Source organism: Scatophagus argus, chromosome 2 (assembly GCF_020382885.2).
Source record: "Scatophagus argus isolate fScaArg1 chromosome 2, fScaArg1.pri, whole genome shotgun sequence".
Lineage (NCBI taxonomy): Eukaryota > Metazoa > Chordata > Actinopteri > Scatophagidae > Scatophagus > Scatophagus argus.
In genome coordinates, this window is record NC_058494.1 from 24,408,766 (window position 1) to 24,429,413 (window position 20,648).

Genomic DNA, 20,648 nt, shown 5'->3' on the forward strand with positions numbered 1-20,648 from the left:
GTGAAGTCTGCAGTCCCATGTCGTTACGTTCCTACAGGCTCAATTGTTCTGAACTAAAAATAACCAGAAATTGAAATGAACAAACTATAAGTTGAACAGTTAATTTTTTTCACTAATTTTAAAAACATCTGGACTTCACAGTTTCCATTTTCGATTTGGTTGTGTAAAAGATATCGTCTCATTTGGTCTCGTGTTCCTGATAGTTTCAGAGCTGTCGCCTCCATGTGTCATTACCTGATAGTGCTGTGTTTATTTGACCCGTGGAAAACATTTCTAAAAGGACTAAAGTCGGTAACATTAACTCCTGACTGCCATTTCATAAGAGCTTCAGCTGTGACAAACAAAGTGAACTTCGGACATTTAGAACAATATGAATCTTCCTTCATTTCAAATTTATCAAGCATTTTCTGCCGTAGCCAACACCAAGTTCAGCCTGAACTGTTCAAACCACACTGCGTTTTAAACAACGTGTCCGGCAGACGTAGGATTGCATTTCAGAAAAGGAAATGAATCTGCCCACTTCAAAGAGAGATGAAAAATATACTCAAGTAAATGTACTTTGTCCCCTTCTGAATGTGTTTTCTTTTTTTATATGCGTTTGCTGTCATAATGACGTGAAAAATATGTTTTTAATTTCACCTAAGGGTCTTCTCAGGGTGTCAGGTTGTATTCAAACTGTCCACTGGGTTGTATTTCATTGTAAAAAACAAAAATCACTTGAGAATGAGAAATGTCGTGTGTGCTTTTGTGTGAAAATGTTTTTGAGTTCTTCATGCCAATAAGTGTGTGTATTGTGTACATATTGAACATGTATTTTATTTTTTGTATTATCATGGACCTGTTTTTAGAGGCCTTTTTCACAGGTTGTATAATGAGAGGGGGGGAGAACATTTAACCATGATTGCATTAAATTTGGATTCATAATGGCAGACAGTGTGTGAAACCACAGTGTGTTGAATGTGGGGAAACTCAGCCAAGCGATTGGCTAAAACCATCGCAGCTCCAGATACACTCACACACAAAGACACTCACACACAAAGACACTCACACACAAAGACACCCACACACAAAGACCCTCACACACAAAGCACCTGAGATGTGTTGGCAAGCTGAAAAGAACACTGAAGGAAGTCGGATGGGCTTCAGGCGCTTTGACAAGTCGCTCAAAATCCACCACAGCTGGCAGTTCGGTTGCTGTTCATGTTGCTCATAGCAAGAAACCTTTTGCTATCCTGGAGGAGACAACGTGGTCACTTTGTGTGAAAGCTCAGGAAAATGATTCAGTTTGGTTCACACAGACTTCTGTTTCGCTGACTGTGTGAAGGGTTACTGCCAATGACAAGGTGACTTAACTGTTTTAATCTTTGTATCAAGTTTCTATCAACATCTGAGTGCAAGCGTTTATTTGGCTCAGACAGAAGAAGAAGAATCACTTTATTGACAGTATATATATTTTCTCATACACACACTGAATTCATCTTCTGCATTTATCCCATCCTTAGTTGAACACACACATGCAACACTCAGCAAATTACATGCAGTGAAACACACACAGGAGCAGTGGGCAGCATCAAGCCCCCAGGGAGCATATTGGGGGTTAAGTGCCTTGCTCAAGGGCACATCAGCCGGCTAATGGAGGGGGGAGCATTTGTCGCATCAATCACTCCACCACACCCAAATTTTTCCTGCCCGTCCGGTGGGGGAATCGAACCAGTGACCCTCGGATGTCAAGACCTTACCAAATTTAGACATCTTTAAAAGATGACGCAGAGCACACCATTCATCTCTGCCCAGCATTCTACACGCCAACGTCCAGTCACTGGAAAACAAGCGTGATGAACTCAGGGCCAGAATAAAGTTCCAGAGGGATATACGGGACTGTAATGTCATCTGCCTCACTGAGACATGGCTGACCCCCCTGACTCCGGACCACGCCGGTCAACCAGCGGAGTTCTTCTCAGTTCACCGCAAGGACAGGACAGGCGAGTCTGGTAAATCAAGGGGAGGTGAAGTGTGTGTGTCTGATGGTGAACAACAACTGGTGTGACAACAGGAACGTCAAACACTCATGCACCCCTGACAATGACGGTTTGACTCAGGCAATGATTTACACATTTGTCTTTTTAGCACACAGCTGATATGAGGCATTACTGTTTCTACACAAACACTTGCTTGTGAGGCTCAGGGATTTTTGGGGACTCCTGGTCCACATTAGCCTTGAAATAATAGAGAGAAGCCTTGAAATGTGAAAAGTCAGGATTATCAGGCAGAAAAGTTGCCCTCAACACGTCACTGTGTATGGAGGTTGTTAAAATAGTACCACTGATTATATGAGGAAGGCCACAAAGCAGATCCTGAATCGGTCGCTAAGTTAAGAGATGCTCACTCAAGGGTCCCCCTGGATCCAAAGTTGACCACGGCATAAGTTACGAGCTCCTGTTCTTGGGGCTGACGTGGTTGGACAGTGGAGCGATCTGTCTGGGTCTTAGAAACGTGGACTGTCTCATAGTAAAGCTCCTCTGGCTCTGCTGGTTGAGCTGATATGTTTTCATACAAAGGACCAGGGTTTATCTGTTGAGGAGACGAGACAAATCAGGTTAGTTTCCATCGTAGCACACTGATCCTCTACTCTGATGACAGGGAGGATGAAGTCTTTTTGGAAGAGTGAACAGTGTTAAATCATAACGCCACTTTGTCGCTCCCCTCAGCGTCTCTTACAGATGCACACATACTCTGTTTGCTGAGGGTTAGGATTTAGGAAAATATCTTTTACACTTGGCTGTGAGAGGACATAAACCCTCGTCTCCAGGGTGAAGGACCTGTGTCTACCCTGACCTACAGACCTTCTTGGGCTCTCGACCCTTTATGTACAATGTTGAGTGGAGCAGTTGCTCTGAACGTCTAACATTGCAGACACTGGAGTTAGTCGAAAGGCTGGTGACCTGGTCACCTGACAAAACACTGGCATCTGACTGCCTGGAAAAGAGACCGGACTGAAACAAAGACTTACACAGTAAGGAGTCAATAGCAGGAGTAACTCTGAGATACTGTAGAGCCTGAAGCGTAAAGATTCTGTCCAAAATATGTTTGTTAATAAAACTGAAAACAGTTGTGCATCTAATATTATTGCAGCTTTTGTTTTTACTTTGTCAGCAGAATTTCTTAATTTCTCCTCCTTGATAAGAAGCAGTTGAACTGACTGTGCTGTGCTCACTGTGTCACAGTAACAAACTGATTAACACCGAGTCAAAGTGACCAACAACAGGTTCTGACTCCTTTGCAGTTTTAAATCCTACAGCCTTGTTAATAAGACTTAAACGTGCGAGAACTTTGTTGAAATGTCTGGTATTTACCTGCTCCATGTTGTCTGTTGATTCATGCTGAGGAGACTGAGCTGAAGTCCTCTTTCTCCTGGATAGTGAAATTAATGAATGTACACATGAACAAGCAAATGTAGTTTGGAACTCAGATGTCATTGGAACGTGCCAGATCACAGTGTTGCTCACCAAATCCACCAGAAAACAGCAGAGGTTGTTAAAACCAGGAGAGCAGCACCGACTCCTGCAGCTGCTGCTGCTGCTGCAGCAGTCGGTGCTGCAGAAGTCGGTGTTGCAGGAGTCTGTGTTGCAGGAGTCGGTGCTGCTGTCCAGTTTCCTGCTACACTTTGGACAGTGAGAGTGTTTTCATGAGAGCTGATGATCTGGAGGGTTTTGACAGCACAGGAGTAGCTTCCTGCATGCTGCCTGCTGACTGGGTCTAGAAGCAGGTGTTTGCTTTGGTCCTGTGGCAGGGTCAGAGGTCGACTGTTCAGGTACCAGATGTAGTTTGTGTCGTCAGTCAGAGGACAGCTGGTACTGCAGGTCAGTGTGACTCTCTGACCTTCTGTCACCACTGCAGAAGGACTGAAGTCCACTTTCACACCTGACAGATGGTTAGATGGTCAGTAAATGTTCTCAAACATAAAGAATAAGTCCTGCATATCTAATATCTAATCTGTTGGTGCTCTCAACAAAAGCAACTCCAGGACTTCTGCACATTAGATTCTGAAACATAAATCGACCTCAAAATGGTGGAATTGCGCTCCTGAAAAGTCCAGAAGTTTTGGGTGAAGGTACAGAAAAAGTCGTGTGCAAATTCCAGCAAGAAAACCAAATAAAACAAAACACTACAGAATTACCTGTGACAACCAAAGTCACTCCAAGAACATCAGATCGTTTCCATCGTCTATCTTGTTGCTGAAGTCTGAATGTGTATTCTGCTGAGTCATTCTCAGTCAGGTTAGTGATTGTCAGGATGTGGAGGTTCTTCATGTTGTCGTGGTAACTCACTCGACCTGCAGGCTTCATCTTCTCTTCATCTCTTTTAGTCCCCCTTCTATTTATTTTATACCAGGATTTAGATTTTGGTCGCTGCTGGTTGGGATGAGAATATTCACTTGAAATGTTGACTGAAGAGCCTCTCAGAGTGCAGATTCTCCTGCTGACATAATTCACACTCCAGCAGTTCCAATAATCATCAAGACCTGAAATACAGAGAAAAGAACAACAGGAGGAGTTTCAGTTTAAATGCTGAGTATCATCAGCCATTAACAGAATTAACAACAAGTGGTGTCTCAGTCTTTGTGTTTTTACTTTGATGACTTACAGTAAATTTGCATAATAAAAAACACAAACAGATCAATGATTTGTTTTATTTCCTATATATTTTGGTGAGTATCAAAAGTGGAAAATGAATGTGTGTTTTTCTGTTTTCTGCTCTTCACGTCCACCTACATGCATTCAAATGAGAATGTTGTTAAGGCATAACATGCAGGAGCTGTCAGTTGCTGTTTGTAAACACACCATTAAGCGATTCAGGAGAAAGATTGTTGATTGTTGAGCCTCATTCCCAGAAATGTACTGAACACAACAAAATAATCAGAAAATAAGAAAATAAAGGGAGATTCTGCAGATGCAAACACCAACACACACATCTAGTGTGTCATAAGTGATAACTGAGAGGGATTCGTTTTTATGAGTCTATACACTGTGTTTATTTCTTACATTCCTGCTGTGACTTCAAGAAAATGTTTCTAATTGTTAAAGAGCAATGAAACCCCTAAATCACCTTTTTTCCTGTTGAAAATCAATCTAAGTATTTTATTATTTAGTAGCGTTACTGATTGATTCAGGTCCAAATCTTCACATTTTAGTGGGAAGTATTTGAATTTTCCGTTTTGTGTTGTAGACATGCACAGCGACTGCCCTCTACAGGTTGAAACCGGCTATTACAACTGAAGGTCGTTGAGAGTGAGGAGCGGTTTTAGAGGATTACGTGGATTTAATATCGTGACTGACTTGTTTCATTGTGCTGTCAGCACAGATTTTGACTTTGGTGTTAATCTCATAGTTAGTTCTGTGTTTACAGTATTCAGTAGGTTGGCTTTAGACACTTGTTAGGTAGCAGACTGGCTTCAGCTCATAGTTTAACTTTGTGTGTTTCAGAGAGTTGTTTGATTTAGCATCAGTTAGTTTTATTATTCATTAGCTTGTGGCAACACGGGTCAATGCTGTTGCTTTCTCAGCTGCAAAAACACCAGCGGATTTCACGACTCTGGGGTTTAGTGACAGACAAAGCTGCTGTGTTCACTGACTGACTCTCACTCTACAGGGACATCTAGTGGCCACAAGTTGTCAACGCACATTCATGAGCGATTTGATGATCAGGTAAACAAGAAGACACAAACTCATTTTCAATTTGTGATACCCATAAAAAACTTTGGTCGTACTTTAGATGAGAGAGCACATTAACCATCAACTGCTTACTTATTAGCATGCATATTGGGAGCATATTGACTCTTTATTAGTCTTTTTTGGCTTTATTCTACAACTACCAGACCATAAACTTGCAGCTGTCCCTCAGTAACCTTCTAATTACTGCTTGACCCGGGGCAGCTGTGGCCTAGAGGTTGAAGAAGCGGCTTGTGGACAGACGGTTGCCGGTTCGATTCCCCAACTGGATGGGCAGGAAAGCTTTGGGTGTGGTGGAGTGATTAATGAGAAAATGAGCAAGTCCTCACTTTAGACTGGGGACAGATTCATGATAAGCAATGTTCAACAAATTATCCAATGATACAGCAATGCTAGATGGCTCAGCTGTGGCCTCAAGCTGCGTGGTCATCGTGGTCAGACCTCCTGCTGCAGTCCTGCTGGGAACCTCCAGTGTCTACTGTTTAGTCATAATCTATTTTAATTCTACTCTACTTTACCACTCTGTACAGATACTACCATTATGATTGTTACTACCATTTTTATCATAATCACCATAGTTCATACTTCATCATTATCTACAGTTCCAATACTTCTAGTATTACTGCTGCTACGCATCTGTTTGTGTGTTCCTTCTCTCACGCCCCTCCCTCTCCCTCTTAACCAAACCAGTCACGGCAGATGGCTGCCCACCTTGAGCCGGGATCTGCTCTGAGGTTTCTGCCTTCGAAAAGGCAGTTTTTCCTCGCTACTGTCGCCAAGCGTTTACTCAAAGGGGAATATTGGGTTCTCTGTATTAAAAAGTTAATTAAAGAGTTTGGTCTGGACCTGCTCTAATTGGAAAGTGCCTTGAGAAAAGTTTTAAAAAACAATAATAATAATAAAAATATAAATAAACTGAATTGAACTGTCCCATACAGGAAAACAGACCACACAGTTTGTAAACAGGCTCATACTCACAGACGGGAGCAGACAGCAGATCCTCAAGGCCTTCGACAGCACAGGAGAAGCTTTCATGAGAGGACCGGGAACGTGAAAACTGTTTACTGCCCAAGTATCTGAATCCTCCTGTGTACCACATGTAGGCAGTGTGGGCGTCACTCAGAGGACAGACGGTCTGACAGCTCAGTGTGACACCACGCTGTGCAGGAGTCTTTTGAACATGTACTTCTGTTGGGACATAATGAATGCATTATCATCACTTGCTGTAACATGTTTAGTGTAAAACTTTAGTTACAAATACACGATTTGTTGAGTGCAAACTCTGAAACTCTGGTGAGTACAGAAACGATCAAACAACAAAACTCTCTGAGTCAATGAGGAAGTAAAAATGGATTTTATTTTTGTCAAGAAAGCAAAAAAGTGACAGATTAAAGAAATGCGTCATCACCTCTTCTATAAAAACTGAATGTGAAGACATCCGAGGTGTTAAGAGGACTGTGCGTGTGTGTGTGTGTGTGTGTGTGTGTTTGGTGGATGTTTGACAAACGTAACCTGTTGGATATGTGATGGAGCAGGGCTCATCCACTGATGTCTGCTGAGAAGAACACATTGTGCCTCCAGCATAGGTCACCTTAAAGCAGCTTGATGTGACAGAATCTGCACAAAAACACATGTGATACTTTATTTTCTGGTGTACACAGTAACAGTACTTCAAGAACTTCATCATGTGAGGTTCCAGTGCCTGATTAATAAATGTACTTTTACATGACAACCAGCCAAATGTTGTCACTCACCCACTGAGACTTCAGGGGCTCTGAGATCCTCGTAGCCTTTGATAGCACAGGAGTATCTGACTGCTTCCTCACTGCTGACCAGCTGTTGGTACCAGGGAGACCAGTCCTGATAGAGAAACTCTCTGTTCTTGTACCACATGTAGGCTGCAGGGTTTCCAGTCAGAGGACAGCTGGTGCTACACATCAGTGTTACTGTGTGTCCCTCTGTGGTGGGAATCACCTTCACCTGCAGCTCTGACATGATGGGGAGTCAAATAAGAATTAATATACTGAAGTCACTGTTGAAGTCATTCATTACTGACAGCCACTGTACCTGTAACATGCAGCTGAATCTGATCGTACCAGCAGCGGGTTTTCCAGGTTTTCTCTCTGCAGCAATAAATGGTTTGATCACTTTCTCTAACATCTTTGATTGTTAGAGTTGGGTGATTCTCTTCAGACATGTTGTACGTTACACGATTTCCATCTGCAGCGAGTTCATTCCAAACATTTGCAGATCCATCCCAGTGTATCCATTTCATGGGTGAAGTGGGATGTTGAGGTGAGCAGGTCAGATCCACTGATGAACCTTTTAATGCACAGATGCTGCTTGTTTGTCCCTGAACCCCTTTAACAGAAGAGTTTATTAGCACACATCTGGTCAGGTTTGTATTTCTTATAACATTCTTCTCCGTACTGATCACCAAATGATGATACTGTCTCAAGCTGTAAAGCATCTGAAAAGCTCACAGCAGCAGAATATGTGGACATCTTGATAGCTAACATGTATTCCTTGTTCAAATTTAAATCAGTCTGCATTTCCTGCAATTTGTCCACAAACCAACTCATACAGTCCTGTACACTCGTAAAACTCACGTCACGTCTTCATGTCGAGTTCACAGTTAATCAGCATCATATGAGAAAGTCAGTCATACCTGAGATGAGCAGGATGAAACCCAGACAAACACATCCAGCTTCTGTCAGCAACATGGCTGTTGAATCCTTCAGCTTTCTAATCAAAAGGTGTAACAGCATTTGTATGAGCGAGACCTCAACAGCTGAATTATTTGGAATACAAGCCTTTCAAAAAATAATGAAGACAGATAAAAGTCAGTTCTCTCTTCCAGAGTGAAGGCTGGAGTGAACAGGCTGGTGGTGTTGGTTGGTGCTGGTTTGTATTTTAGTGGTTCACACAACATGCAGCTCTGAGACCAAACGCAAACTTCCTTCCTCTTTCATTGTCAGTATTCTTAGTTTAATAAAATAAAATTTCTATATTGCATTAAAGATTTTGACATGGGAAGCCTCAGAATGGACTCAGTGTGTTTTTCTTCACTTTGTCGTTCAGAATGATGATTTGAATTTATTATTAGTTACTTTTAGTCTATCAGCTCTTCATACAGCACACATGTGTATACTGTACTGTAAACTGCAGCATGAATCCATCAAAAAGGTGTGAAAGTTGCTTCAGCGAGAGCAGACGTGACAGAAAGAGTTGTCTGCAGTTAGTTTATAACTGAAACAAACTTCTATGAGAAAAAAACTTCCTCCTTTTTAACACACTGCAGATCTTGTTGATGAGGAATAAGAAGTAAACAAGACAAACAAAAGCAGTTTCCTTAATATAATTCTATTACTGTCCACAGTGTTTTTGCAACTACTAAGTGCAGAGATATGAGAAGCTGACATTAACATTAAGTTTGATTATTATTATTAACATTGTTAATAAAGCATGAGATTCAACACCAACAGATTTAACTGAAATATCTACAAAACATTAATGAGTGAATGAAACTGTTTTCACATTCAAACTTTAATTAGGTCTCATTACTGATCACAAACAGCACACAATCAGAAATGTCAGACAAAAAGCAGTCTTCTTGACTGTTCCAGTGGAAACACAGACCACCAAGGCAGAAGTCTGTGGCTACTGGGCAAAAAAATCAGAAGGTTATGTGGGCTATAAATACTATGGGCCCATTTAAGTTCACTGTCAAAGGAAATGAGCTCAATTGCTCTGAAAGATGACGTGAGTCTTCCTCTTGGTGGCTCTCTGTGAGTTTCTTCACTGCAGGCTGCACAGAAGTTGGTTTCAGGGGATAAGAAAGCAAGAAGGAGCAGCCTCGTGTTCTCCCAGAGAGTCGGGTAAGGCTGGGAACAGAACTGTTTGACCCCCATGAGTCCTCAGCCAGACGTGTGGAAAGCAACCAAAGAGAAAAGTTTCCCACTGAGTTCAGCAGTAAAATATGTGCTCATCTTTATGTCTGCACTCAGATTTCTGCTTGTCTGTGCCTGCTGTGATACTGAAGTTATTCCAGTTATTGACACTACGAGGGGAGGCTGACTTGTTTAGTCAGAAGGCTTTGGCTGGATGGTGGAGTAGAGATCATCTGTGTGGTTCTCAGAGAAGTGGAGTCTGCAGTAGTGATGGTCATCCTGCTGTGCTGATGGAGCTGACATGTTTTCATACGTGGCATCAGGGTTTGGCTGAGGAGACGAGACAAATAACAGGACGTCATATTGCATTAAAAGGTTTGGTTGACTGTCATGTCAGAGTTTTATGAAATGCAACCACAGCTGAATGGGACAAGATTTTGCTGCCGTCCAGAGGAAGGAAATGATGATTTCTTTTGGAAGAGAAGCAGTTGAGAAGATGGTGATGTTTGTCTAAGCTAACAGAAGTGTTCAAGTACGTTGCTTTACCTGCTCTGAGGCTTCACTTCTTGGGGACTGGCTGGACGTCTTCTCTCTTCTGTTCAGTGAAATGAGTGAACATCAAAATTAATCAGTGACGTCAGGTTAGTGTGTGACTGTCATTGTTTGGGAACAGATCACAGTGTTTCTCACCTAATCCACCGGAAAACAGCAGAGGTTGTTAAAACCAGGAGAGCAGCACCGACTCCTGCAGCTGCTGCAGCTGCTGCTGCTGTCCAGTTTCCTGCTACACTTTGGACAGTGAGAGTGTTTTCATGAGAGCTGATGATCTGGAGGGTTTTGACAGCACAGGAGTAGTTTCCTGCATGCTGCCTGCTGACTGGGTCTAGAAGCAGGTGTTTGCTTTGGTTCTGTGGCAGGGTCAGAGGTCGACTGTTCAGGTACCAGATGTAGTTTGTGTCGTCAGTCAGAGGACAGCTGGTACTGCAGGTCAGTGTGACTCTCTGACCTTCTGTCACCACTGCAGAAGGACTGAAGTCCACTTTCACACCTGACAGATGGTTAGATGGTCAGTAAGACGTCTTATCTCACAAGTCCTCTGAACTAGTGAACAAATATTGATTACTTTTTGATGTCTTTTCATTTAGACTGAGTTGGTAAAATGAATTTTACAGCTGAATATGCTGAATTGACTGAAAGGCAGACTGAACCTGACTTTGACTCTGCTGACTGCTTGTGGTACATGATGTGGAAGTCAGTAATTTACTGTACAAACATAAAGTACTTATTCTACAGAATTACCTGTGACAACCAAAGTCACTGGAAAATCAGACTGTGTCCATCGGCTCTCATCTTTCTGGAGTCTGAATGTGTATTCTGCTGAGTCATTCTCAGTCAGGTTAGTGATTGTCAGGATGTGGAGGTTCTTCATGTTGTCGTGGTAACTCACTCGACCTGCAGCCTTCATCTGCTCTTCATCTCCTTCTGTCCCACTTCTCTTTATTTTATACCAGAATTTAGACTCAGGTTGCAGGTACCGGTAGTTGGGATGAGAATATTTAGGTACTTGAAATGTTGACTGAAGAGCCTCTCAGAGCGCAGATTCTCCTGCTCACATAATTCACAGTCCAGCAGTTGTTGTCCACAACACCTGAAATGTGGATGGAAAACAAGAGGCAGTTTCACTTTTTAAGTTACATTAATATTCAAACTAAAATTCCTGTGTGCTACAAAATGTCAGCTTTGTATTAGCTGCTTTTTGAAAACAGTTAACAAATGTCCTGTTCCACAAGTTATAACAGACGTTAAGTTGGTTTGTACTCACAGACTGCAGTGGAGATCAGATCTTCGTGGCCTTTCACAGCACAGGAGAAGCTGTCAGCAGAGTAGTTGGGAACCAAAATTTGGGATTTCTCAGAGTGTCTTTGTAAGAGTCTGTTCTTATACCATATGAAGGCAGTGAGAGGACAGCTGGTGTTACAGGTCAGTCTGACGTGGTCTGATATGGCTGCAGGACTCCTCTGAACATGTATGTCTGTTACATAAATGTAAAAACTGATGACAGAAATTATTAAATGGCTTGAAATGGATTAGTGTTGTGAAGATGTGTGTGTGCGTGTGTGTGTTTGGTGGATGTTTGAGAAACGTAACCTGTTGGATATGTGATGGAGCAGGGCTCATCCACTGATGTCCGCTGAGAAGAACACATTGTGCCTCCAGCATAGGTCACCTTAAAGCAGCTTGATGTGACAGAATCTGCACAAAAACACATGTGATACTTTATTTTCTGGTGTACACAGTAACAGTACTTCAAGAACTTCATCATGTGAGGTTCCAGTGCCTGATTAATAAATGTACTTTTACATGACAACCAGCCAAATGTTGTCACTCACCCACTGAGACTTCAGGGGCTCTGAGATCCTCGTAGCCTTTGATAGCACAGGAGTATCTGACTGCTTCCTCACTGCTGACCAGCTGTTGGTACCAGGGAGACCAGTCCTGATAGAGAAACTCTCTGTTCTTGTACCACATGTAGGCTGCAGGGTTTCCAGTCAGAGGACAGCTGGTGCTACACATCAGTGTTACTGTGTGTCCCTCTGTGGTGGGAATCACCTTCACCTGCAGCTCTGACATGATGGGGAGTCAAATAAGAATTAATATACTGAAGTCACTGTTGAAGTCATTCATTACTGACAGCCACTGTACCTGTAACACGAAGCTGAATCCGATTGTACCAGCAGGAGTGTGGCTGGTCAGTTTTCTTCCTGCAGCAATAACTGTTTTGATCACTTTCTCTAACATCTTTGATTGTTAGAGTTGGGTGATTCTCTTCAGACATGTTGTACGTTACACGATTTCCATCTGCAGCAAGTTCATTCTGAACATATGCAGATCCATTCCAGTGTACAGTGTACCATTTCATGGGTGAAGTGGGATGTTGAGGTGAGCAGGTCAGATCCACTGATGAACCTTTTAATGCACAGATGCTGCTTGTTTGTCCCTGAACCCCTTTAACAGAAGAGATTATTAGCACACATCTGGTCAGGTTGATTGTCTTATAACATACGTTTCTATTTGTCTCAGTGATAATATATAATATTTTAAAGGATCGTGCTGACATGCTGTAATTCATTTTAAAACAGCCCCGTAAGTTAAAATCCTGGCAGTAAACACCAAATCTTGTTTTCTGTGACTCACTGGAACTCCTGCACTGCAGATAATCTTTCCTTTTTTCTTCTGGTTTCACTTTTATATTTGTTTAAATTCACGTAAGCTTCATCTCAGACACACACTGTAGGTCTATCAAAAATATTGTAATATAAGGAGGAAAATCAGTTATTCATACCTGAAATGTACAGGATGAAGCCCATGAAAACACATCCAGCTTGTGCCAACAACATGGTGGTCGTCGTCTTCAACTTCTAATCAGAAAGTTGATTGAATTAAATGAGTGACCTCAGTCCAACTGCTGTGTTTCTGAAAGAATCAACAGCAGTTTCCTTCAGAGACACAGAGGACTGTTGGTCAGTTTGAGATCGGCTTGCAGACAAACTGCATGCAGCTCACTTCCTTCCTCATTATTATTCAGAGTGAGCAGAGACCTCTGGTGAAGAATCTCTGTAGTGCCGCAGGTATTTGATGTCACGTTTTGTCAACCCTGACTTTAACTTCAGTTTGTATTTTATTACAAATACTATTATTATTTTTTACCCCGATTTGTTACACAGTGATGGAGTGTCTTCATGTCACATGCAACTTTTTTGGGTTTATAAAACAAACAAACAAACAAAAAACAAAAACATGGTCTCTGAAGAGGAAACTGTTGACACACCAAATACATCTGATCTTTTAGTCCACCGCGTTGCATGCAGAGTTCCATGCAGTTTTGATAGTAAAACAATTCTGCAAAGAGTTTTTCAGACACACCTGCAAATCATATGGAAAGTAACACAACATGAAGCACACCAGAAACAGCCGCATGAGCCACTTGAAATGCACAGTCAACACACACATTTCCTTCCCAAGTCGAAATTCTTCCATTGTAACGTAACAGAAATGCTTCTTTTATGTCCAGGTGAGACGATGATTCACCTGCTGCTAATGGGGCTTTGGTACAACAGTGAAAAGGTTGTCAAAGAATCTGATCTGTGGTCTTTTTGGTCATAAAATATGGAGGCCGTGTTTGACACAGTGTTTCATGCTGTTCTCTGCTCACTTTGCTCTTTGGCTTCTTGTCCTCTTGCATGTTTGACTCAGACAAAATGCATCACGCCTCCTATTTGAAGATGTGTCCTGTAGGTCTCAACTTTGTTGGTTTGCTTCTGCTTATGAAGCTTTTAGGAAACTTGTCCTCCACATGAGCTCAGATTGAAGTGGAAAGTTATGCTGGAGTAGAGATCATCTTTGTGGTTCTCAGAGAAGTGGAGTCTGCAGTAGTGATGGTCATCCTGCTCTGCTGATGGAGCTGACATGTTTTCATACATGGCACCAGGGTTTGACTGAGGAGACGAGACAAATAACAGGACGTCATATTGCATTAAAAGGTTTGGTTGAGTTTTATAAAATGCAACCACAGCTGAATGGGACATGTTTTTGCTGCCGTCCAGAAGAATGAAATGATGATTCCTTTTGGAAGAGAAGCAGTTGAGAAGATGGTGATGTTTGTCTAACCCAGTCCATCTTCTCAACTGCTTCTCTTCCAAAAGAAATCATCATTTCCTTCCTCTGGACGGCAGCAAAAACATGTCCCATTCAGCTGTGGTTGCATTTTATAAAACTCTGACATGACAGTCAACCAAACCTTTTAATGCAATATGACGTCCTGTTATTTGTCTCGTCTCCTCAGCCAAACCCTGATGCCACGTATGAAAATATGTCAGCTCCATCAGCAGAGCAGGATGACCATCACTACTGCAGACTCCACTTCTCTGAGAACCACAAAGATGATCTTTACTCCACCATAACTTTCCACTTCAATCTGAGCTCATGTGGAGGACAAGTTTCCTAAAAGCTTCATAAGCAGAAGCAAACCAACAAAGTTGAGACCTACAGGACACATCTTCAAATAGGAGGCGTGATGCATTTTGTCTAAGTCAAACACGCAAGAGGACAAGAAGCCAAAGAGCAAAGTGAGCAGAGAACAGCATGGTGTATCAACAGTTTCCTCTACAGAGACCATGTTTTTGTTTTTTGTTTGTTTGTTTGTTTTATAAACCCAAAAAAGTTGCATGTGACATGAAGACACTCCATCACTGTGTAACAAATCGGGGTAAAAAATAATAATAGTATTTGTAATAAAATACAAACTGAAGTTAAAGTCAGGGTTGACAAAACGTGACATCAAATACCTGCGGCACTACAGAGATTCTTCACCAGAGGTCTCTGCTCACTCTGAATAATAATGAGGAAGGAAGTGAGCTGCATGCAGTTTGTCTGCAAGCCGATCTCAAACTGACCAACAGTCCTCTGTGTCTCTGAAGGAAACTGCTGTTGATTCTTTCAGAAACACAGCAGTTGGACTGAGGTCACTCATTTAATTCAATCAACTTTCTGATTAGAAGTTGAAGACGACGACCACCATGTTGTTGGCACAAGCTGGATGTGTTTTCATGGGCTTCATCCTGTACATTTCAGGTATGAATAACTGATTTTCCTCCTTATATTACAATATTTTTGATAGACCTACAGTGTGTGTCTGAGATGAAGCTTACGTGAATTTAAACAAATATAAAAGTGAAACCAGAAGAAAAAAGGAAAGATTATCTGCAGTGCAGGAGTTCCAGTGAGTCACAGAAAACAAGATTTGGTGTTTACTGCCAGGATTTTAACTTACGGGGCTGTTTTAAAATGAATTACAGCATGTCAGCACGATCCTTTAAAATATTATATATTATCACTGAGACAAATAGAAACGTATGTTATAAGATAATCAACCTGACCAGATGTGTGCTAATAAACTCTTCTGTTAAAGGGGTTCAGGGACAAACAAGCAGCATCTGTGCATTAAAAGGTTCATCAGTGGATCTGACCTGCTCACCTCAACATCCCACTTCACCCATGAAATGGTACACTGTACACTGGAATGGATCTGCATATGTTCAGAATGAACTCACTGCAGATGGAAATCGTGTAACGTACAACATGTCTGAAGAGAATCACCCAACTCTAACAATCAAAGATGTTAGAGAAAGTGATCAAAACAGTTATTGCTTCAGAGAGGAAACCCAGCCAACCCGCTGCTGGTACGATGAGATTCAGCTTCGTGTTGCAGGTACAGTGGCTGTCAGTAATGAATGACTTCAACAGTGACTTCAGTATATTAATTCTTATTTGACTCCCCATCATGTCAGAGCTGCAGGTGAAGGTGATTCCCACCACAGAGGGACACACAGTAACACTGATGTGTAGCACCAGCTGTCCTCTGACTGGAAACCCTGCAGCCTACATGTGGTACAAGAACAGAGAGTTTCTCTATCAGGACTGGTCTCCCTGGTACCAACAGCTGGTCAGCAGTGAGGAAGCAGTCAGATACTCCTGTGCTATCAAAGGCTACGAGGATCTCAGAGCCCCTGAAGTCTCAGTGGGTGAGTGACAACATTTGGCTCGTTGTCATGAAAAAGTACATTTATTAATCAGGCACTGGAACCTCACATGATGAAGTTCTTGAAGTACTGTTACTGTGTACACCAGAAAATAAAGTATCACATGTGTTTTTGTGCAGATTCTGTCACATCAAGCTGCTTTAAGGTGACCTATGCTGGAGGCACAATGTGTTCTTCTCAGCAGACATCAGTGGATGAGCCCTGCTCCATCACATATCCAACAGGTTACGTTTCTCAAACATCCAGCAAACACACACACACACATCTCCACAACACTAATCCCATTACAAGCCATCTTTTCAAAATGGAGGCTTGTTTGTGTTCATTGTTTTGCTTTCTTTCTTTTCTGATCTTTGTTTTGTTTTGCACACTCTCTCTTTCATGATTAGCCATGTTTTAGGTTAATATTTAATAATTTCTGTCATCAGTTTTTACATTTATGTAACAGACATACATGTTCAGAGGAGTCCTGCAGCCATATCAGACCACGTCAGACTGACTTGTAACACCAGCTGTCCTCTCACTGCCTTCATATGGTATAAGAACAGACTCTTACAAAGACTCTCTGAGAAATCCCAAATTTTGGTTCCCAACTCCTCTGCTGACAGCTTCTCCTGTGCTGTAAAAGGCCACGAAGATCTGCTCTCCACTGCAGTCTGTGAGTACAAACCAACTTAACGTCTGTTATAACTTGTGGAATGGAACATTTGTTAACTGTTTTCAAAAGGCAATGAGAAATATTAGACTTTGATAATGTTTAAATGCCACAGGATGTAGACGTGATTCAGTCTGATTTTCATTGTTATGCTGCAGCAGTCGGGTTATGATTTGTATTTCTGGTTAAGTTTCTTTCAGTCTCTGTTACTGATGTGCCTTAGAAAGTTGACACATACAACCAATACTGTTCACTGATGTTTGTCTCAACATGTTGTTTTATGACATACAGCTAAACAGTAAAAATATCTGAGGTGTTTAACTGTGAATTACAAACAAGTCAATCACCTGTTAGATCACAAACAGCAAATTCTGACATAAATCCAATCAATGCTCAATCATTTTTGGCTTTCAGTGATGAATTAAACAGACACTTTTGTTAACTGTGATGGACCTGATGAAATATTTGCTTAAAAAAATAATTTGTAAGATATATAAGTTTGAGACCAGCAGGTCTTAGTTTGAATATTAATGTAACTTAAAAAGTGAAACTGCCTCTTGTTTTCCATCCACATTTCAGGTGTTGTGGACAACAACTGCTGGACTGTGAATTATGTGAGCAGGAGAATCTGCGCTCTGAGAGGCTCTTCAGTCAACATTTCAAGTGAATATTCTCATCCCAACTACCTGCAACCCAAGTCTAAATCCTGGTATAAAATAAAGAGAAGTGCGACAGAAGGAGATGAAGAGCAGATGAAGGCTGCAGGTCGAGTCAGTTACCACGACAACATGAAGAACCTCCACATCCTGACAATCACTAACCTGACTGAGAATGACTCAGCAGAATACACATTCAGCCTCCAGAAAGATGAGAGCGGATGGACACAGTGTGATTTTCCAGTGACTTTGGTTGTCACAGGTAATTCTGTAGAATAAATACTTTATGTTTGTACAGTAAATTACTGACTTCCACATCATGTACCACCAGCAGTCAGCAAAGTCAAAGTCAGGTTCAGTCTGCCTTTCAGTCAATTCAGCATATTCAGCTGTAAAATTCATTTTACCAACTCAGTCTAAATGAAAAGACATCAAAAAGTAATCAATATTTGTTCACTAGTTCAGAGGACTTGTGAGATAAGACGTCTTACTGACCATCTAACCATCTGTCAGGTGTGAAAGTGGACTTCAGTCCTTCTGCAGTGGTGACAGAAGGTCAGAGAGTCACACTGACCTGCAGTACCAGCTGTCCTCTGACTGACGACACAAACTACATCTGGTACCTGAACAGTCGACCTCTGACCCTGCCACAGGACCAAAGCAAACACCTGCTTCTAGACCCAGTCAGCAGGCAGCATGCAGGAAACTACTCCTGTGCTGTCAAAACCCTCCAGATCATCAGCTCTCATGAAAACACTCTCACTGTCCAAAGTGTAGCAGGAAACTGGACGACAGCAGCAGCAGCAGCAGCTGCAGGAGTCGGTGCTGCTCTCCTGGTTTTAACAACCTCTGCTGTTTTCTGGTGGATTAGGTGAGCAACACTGTGCTCTGTTTGAGAGTAATGAAACTCCCTCAGCAGAAGTTTGGTGTGACCTTTTCATTTTTATATTCACCCATTTCATCTGCCAGAAAAAAGAGAAAGTCCAGCCAATCTTCAAGAACTGAAACCTCAGCCAACCTGCAGCAGGTAAAGAGAAGAACTTGAATAAAAAACATAATAAAAAAAACATCACCATTTTTTTATCCATCACCATCATTTTTATTCAACCAAAGTTAGAACGGCAGTTTCAAATCACATATGATTATGATTTTTCAGTCTCAATACACTCATACCTACCCATGTTTAATTTTTTCCTGGTGTTCTTATTTCTTAAATGAACGCTATTTAATTGGTGACACAGAAACACATCATCCCATGAGTTGCATGATCCAATATTTTGCAGTGTAGGACGTGCATCAAGTCTTGTTCTGACCTTATTAGGCCAATCACTCTTCAGTAAAACATTATATATCTACTAGCCACTAATTTTATAAAATTACTCTCTGTAAAAACTCCCATACAATTAAGCTTTCTGTGCACATTTTTAATTAAAAAGAAAAAAAAACCGGAACTTCTGATCAACTTTTCTGAGGTATCTAATAGGTATTCCAACCACCTTCTATGTTGTACTAACCCTCATGTCCACCTGAGCTTTTATTGGAATCATTTTATACTGCGTTACTTAATGTATATTATATTTACTGTTTCTTCTGCAGTTAAACTCTGGCCCTGTGTATGATGAAATCTCAGCTCGACCAACAGAGCAGGATGAGCTTCACTACAGCAAAATCCACTTTCCTCAGAAGCACACAGATGGTTTCTACAGCACAGGCCAGCCACATCAGTCCCAAGAAGACGAGCATGTCTCCTATGCTGTTGTCAGCTTTTGACCCAACACGGTCCCTGAGTAAGCATCTCTCACTATTACATCTAATTCAGGCCCTGTCAGAAGGACAGACTGAATTTCTTTTTTAGTTTTCAGTTTTACAGGTTGGGAACCTTTCAGACTAGAACATAATCTTATTTACATTTCCATGTCAGATGATCAAAATTAAATGGTACTCACTCCCACTGTCAATGAGCACACCACAGATCTGATTTACTAAAACTTGAAGGGTTGTCTAAATTGGTTTACTGCATATTTACTTCAAAGGTGATCTTTCATTCTGAACATAGGATTGTTTCAGTGCAACTTCTTTACCTTAGAAAACTGCTCTTCTTAAACTGATGTTAAAACACTCACAATGCTACATGTTTAACCCACATTAGAAATTTATTATTTTCTTTATATTTGTCTTTACACACTGGCTGGGCAGTGGATCCCTATAGAAATTGACTCTGTGGTGTGCAGAACCTGGATATTGTTCCATTCATTTTCACTGTACTGTATTTACACTTAGGTGCTCCAGTCGGTGAGCTTATCTGCACCATCTTACCGTGAATGAGCAGACAGCACGTCGTGGACACTTCAGGATCACAGTTGTTTCCTGTCTGAGGAAGTGAAAACAGGACCTTTTATTTACTCTGACGAATCCATGGTCCAGACTGTTAAACCACAAGACTTTCTGTGCATATTTTCATGGTGTCAAAATGCAAGAACTGAAACAACATACTTTACTTTTTTCAACATATGCCGCTTCTGTGAAACTTAACAAAGATTAAATTCATCAAAGTTGCAATGAAAACGTACCTCAAAACTATTCGTTAGCCTGCAGAATACAAACCTGCATAATAAAAGACTCATACAAACCGTTTGCAAAGCCCACCAGGAATATTAAGCCATAGTCAATAGAGTTCTACGCAGGACAAACTATGCACAGAAGTCAACGTATCCTTGAACTTCAATCAGGAGAAAAATATTGGTAGCTAGGTAGCTAGATGGCTAACTGGCTTTTAAAATGCTAAGCTCTTCGTTGTTGCTAAGCAACCAAGCCAGTTAATGGATAGTTGGTGAAGTTATGCTAGCAATCGGAAACGGTTAAGCTAACGCTAGCTAAAAATAACGATTCTTTCTTTTTAAAAACGTTTCTATATCTAAGCTCCCGAACCTAAACTTACTTCAAAGAACTTGCTTTATTATCTTTTGTTAACTAACTTAACTTAAATAACTGGGGTAACAGATGCTCCAGAAAGCTAACGCCAAGCTAGTTATGAAATAGTCAACGGACTTGTGCGAAACTTCATGACGTTACGTGACATCTAAGTTAACATTATGGCGCTGATGCCGTTGTTGCCAGTG

General features: G+C 41.4%; 3 protein-coding genes across 5 annotated transcripts; 1 reads left to right on the forward strand and 2 right to left on the reverse strand.

Moving 5' to 3' along the window:
* Window positions 1–1,817: 1,817 nt before the first annotated feature.
* LOC124050196 lies at window positions 1,818–8,371 on the reverse strand. The gene is made up of 9 exons (XM_046372474.1): window positions 7,797–8,371; window positions 7,484–7,717; window positions 7,242–7,346; window positions 6,708–6,917; window positions 4,178–4,522; window positions 3,646–3,921; window positions 3,507–3,576; window positions 3,354–3,411; window positions 1,818–2,571 (listed from the first exon to the last, which is right to left on the reverse strand). The coding sequence occupies exons 1-9, from the start codon at window positions 8,197–8,199 to the stop codon at window positions 2,383–2,385; spliced, it is 1,890 nt and encodes a 629-aa protein (XP_046228430.1). The 5' UTR covers window positions 8,200–8,371; the 3' UTR covers window positions 1,818–2,382.
* An 886-nt stretch (window positions 8,372–9,257) lies between these two features.
* On the reverse strand, window positions 9,258–13,156 carry LOC124050336 (sialoadhesin-like). Of its 3 annotated transcripts, XM_046372802.1 has the most exons (9): window positions 12,963–13,156; window positions 12,323–12,625; window positions 12,010–12,243; window positions 11,442–11,872; window positions 10,919–11,267; window positions 10,310–10,667; window positions 10,166–10,214; window positions 9,719–9,949; window positions 9,258–9,625 (listed from the first exon to the last, which is right to left on the reverse strand). In XM_046372802.1, the coding sequence occupies exons 5-8, from the start codon at window positions 11,082–11,084 to the stop codon at window positions 9,812–9,814; spliced, it is 711 nt and encodes a 236-aa protein (XP_046228758.1). In that variant the 5' UTR covers window positions 11,085–11,267; window positions 11,442–11,872; window positions 12,010–12,243; window positions 12,323–12,625; window positions 12,963–13,156; the 3' UTR covers window positions 9,258–9,625; window positions 9,719–9,811. The 3 variants fall into 3 exon arrangements, with proteins under 3 accessions (XP_046228758.1, XP_046228749.1, XP_046228740.1); XM_046372793.1 differs by having other exon boundaries at window positions 9,258–9,949; XM_046372784.1 differs by lacking the exons at window positions 9,258–9,625; window positions 9,719–9,949; window positions 10,166–10,214 and having other exon boundaries at window positions 11,442–11,651; window positions 11,768–11,872.
* Window positions 13,157–15,077: 1,921 nt separating this feature from the next.
* LOC124050204 (contactin-5-like) lies at window positions 15,078–20,162 on the forward strand. The gene is made up of 10 exons (XM_046372486.1): window positions 15,078–15,250; window positions 15,588–15,887; window positions 15,967–16,200; window positions 16,338–16,442; window positions 16,667–16,876; window positions 17,453–17,791; window positions 18,043–18,400; window positions 18,499–18,556; window positions 19,126–19,316; window positions 19,810–20,162. The coding sequence occupies exons 1-9, from the start codon at window positions 15,196–15,198 to the stop codon at window positions 19,297–19,299; spliced, it is 1,833 nt and encodes a 610-aa protein (XP_046228442.1). The 5' UTR covers window positions 15,078–15,195; the 3' UTR covers window positions 19,300–19,316; window positions 19,810–20,162.
* Window positions 20,163–20,648: the final 486 nt, after the last annotated feature.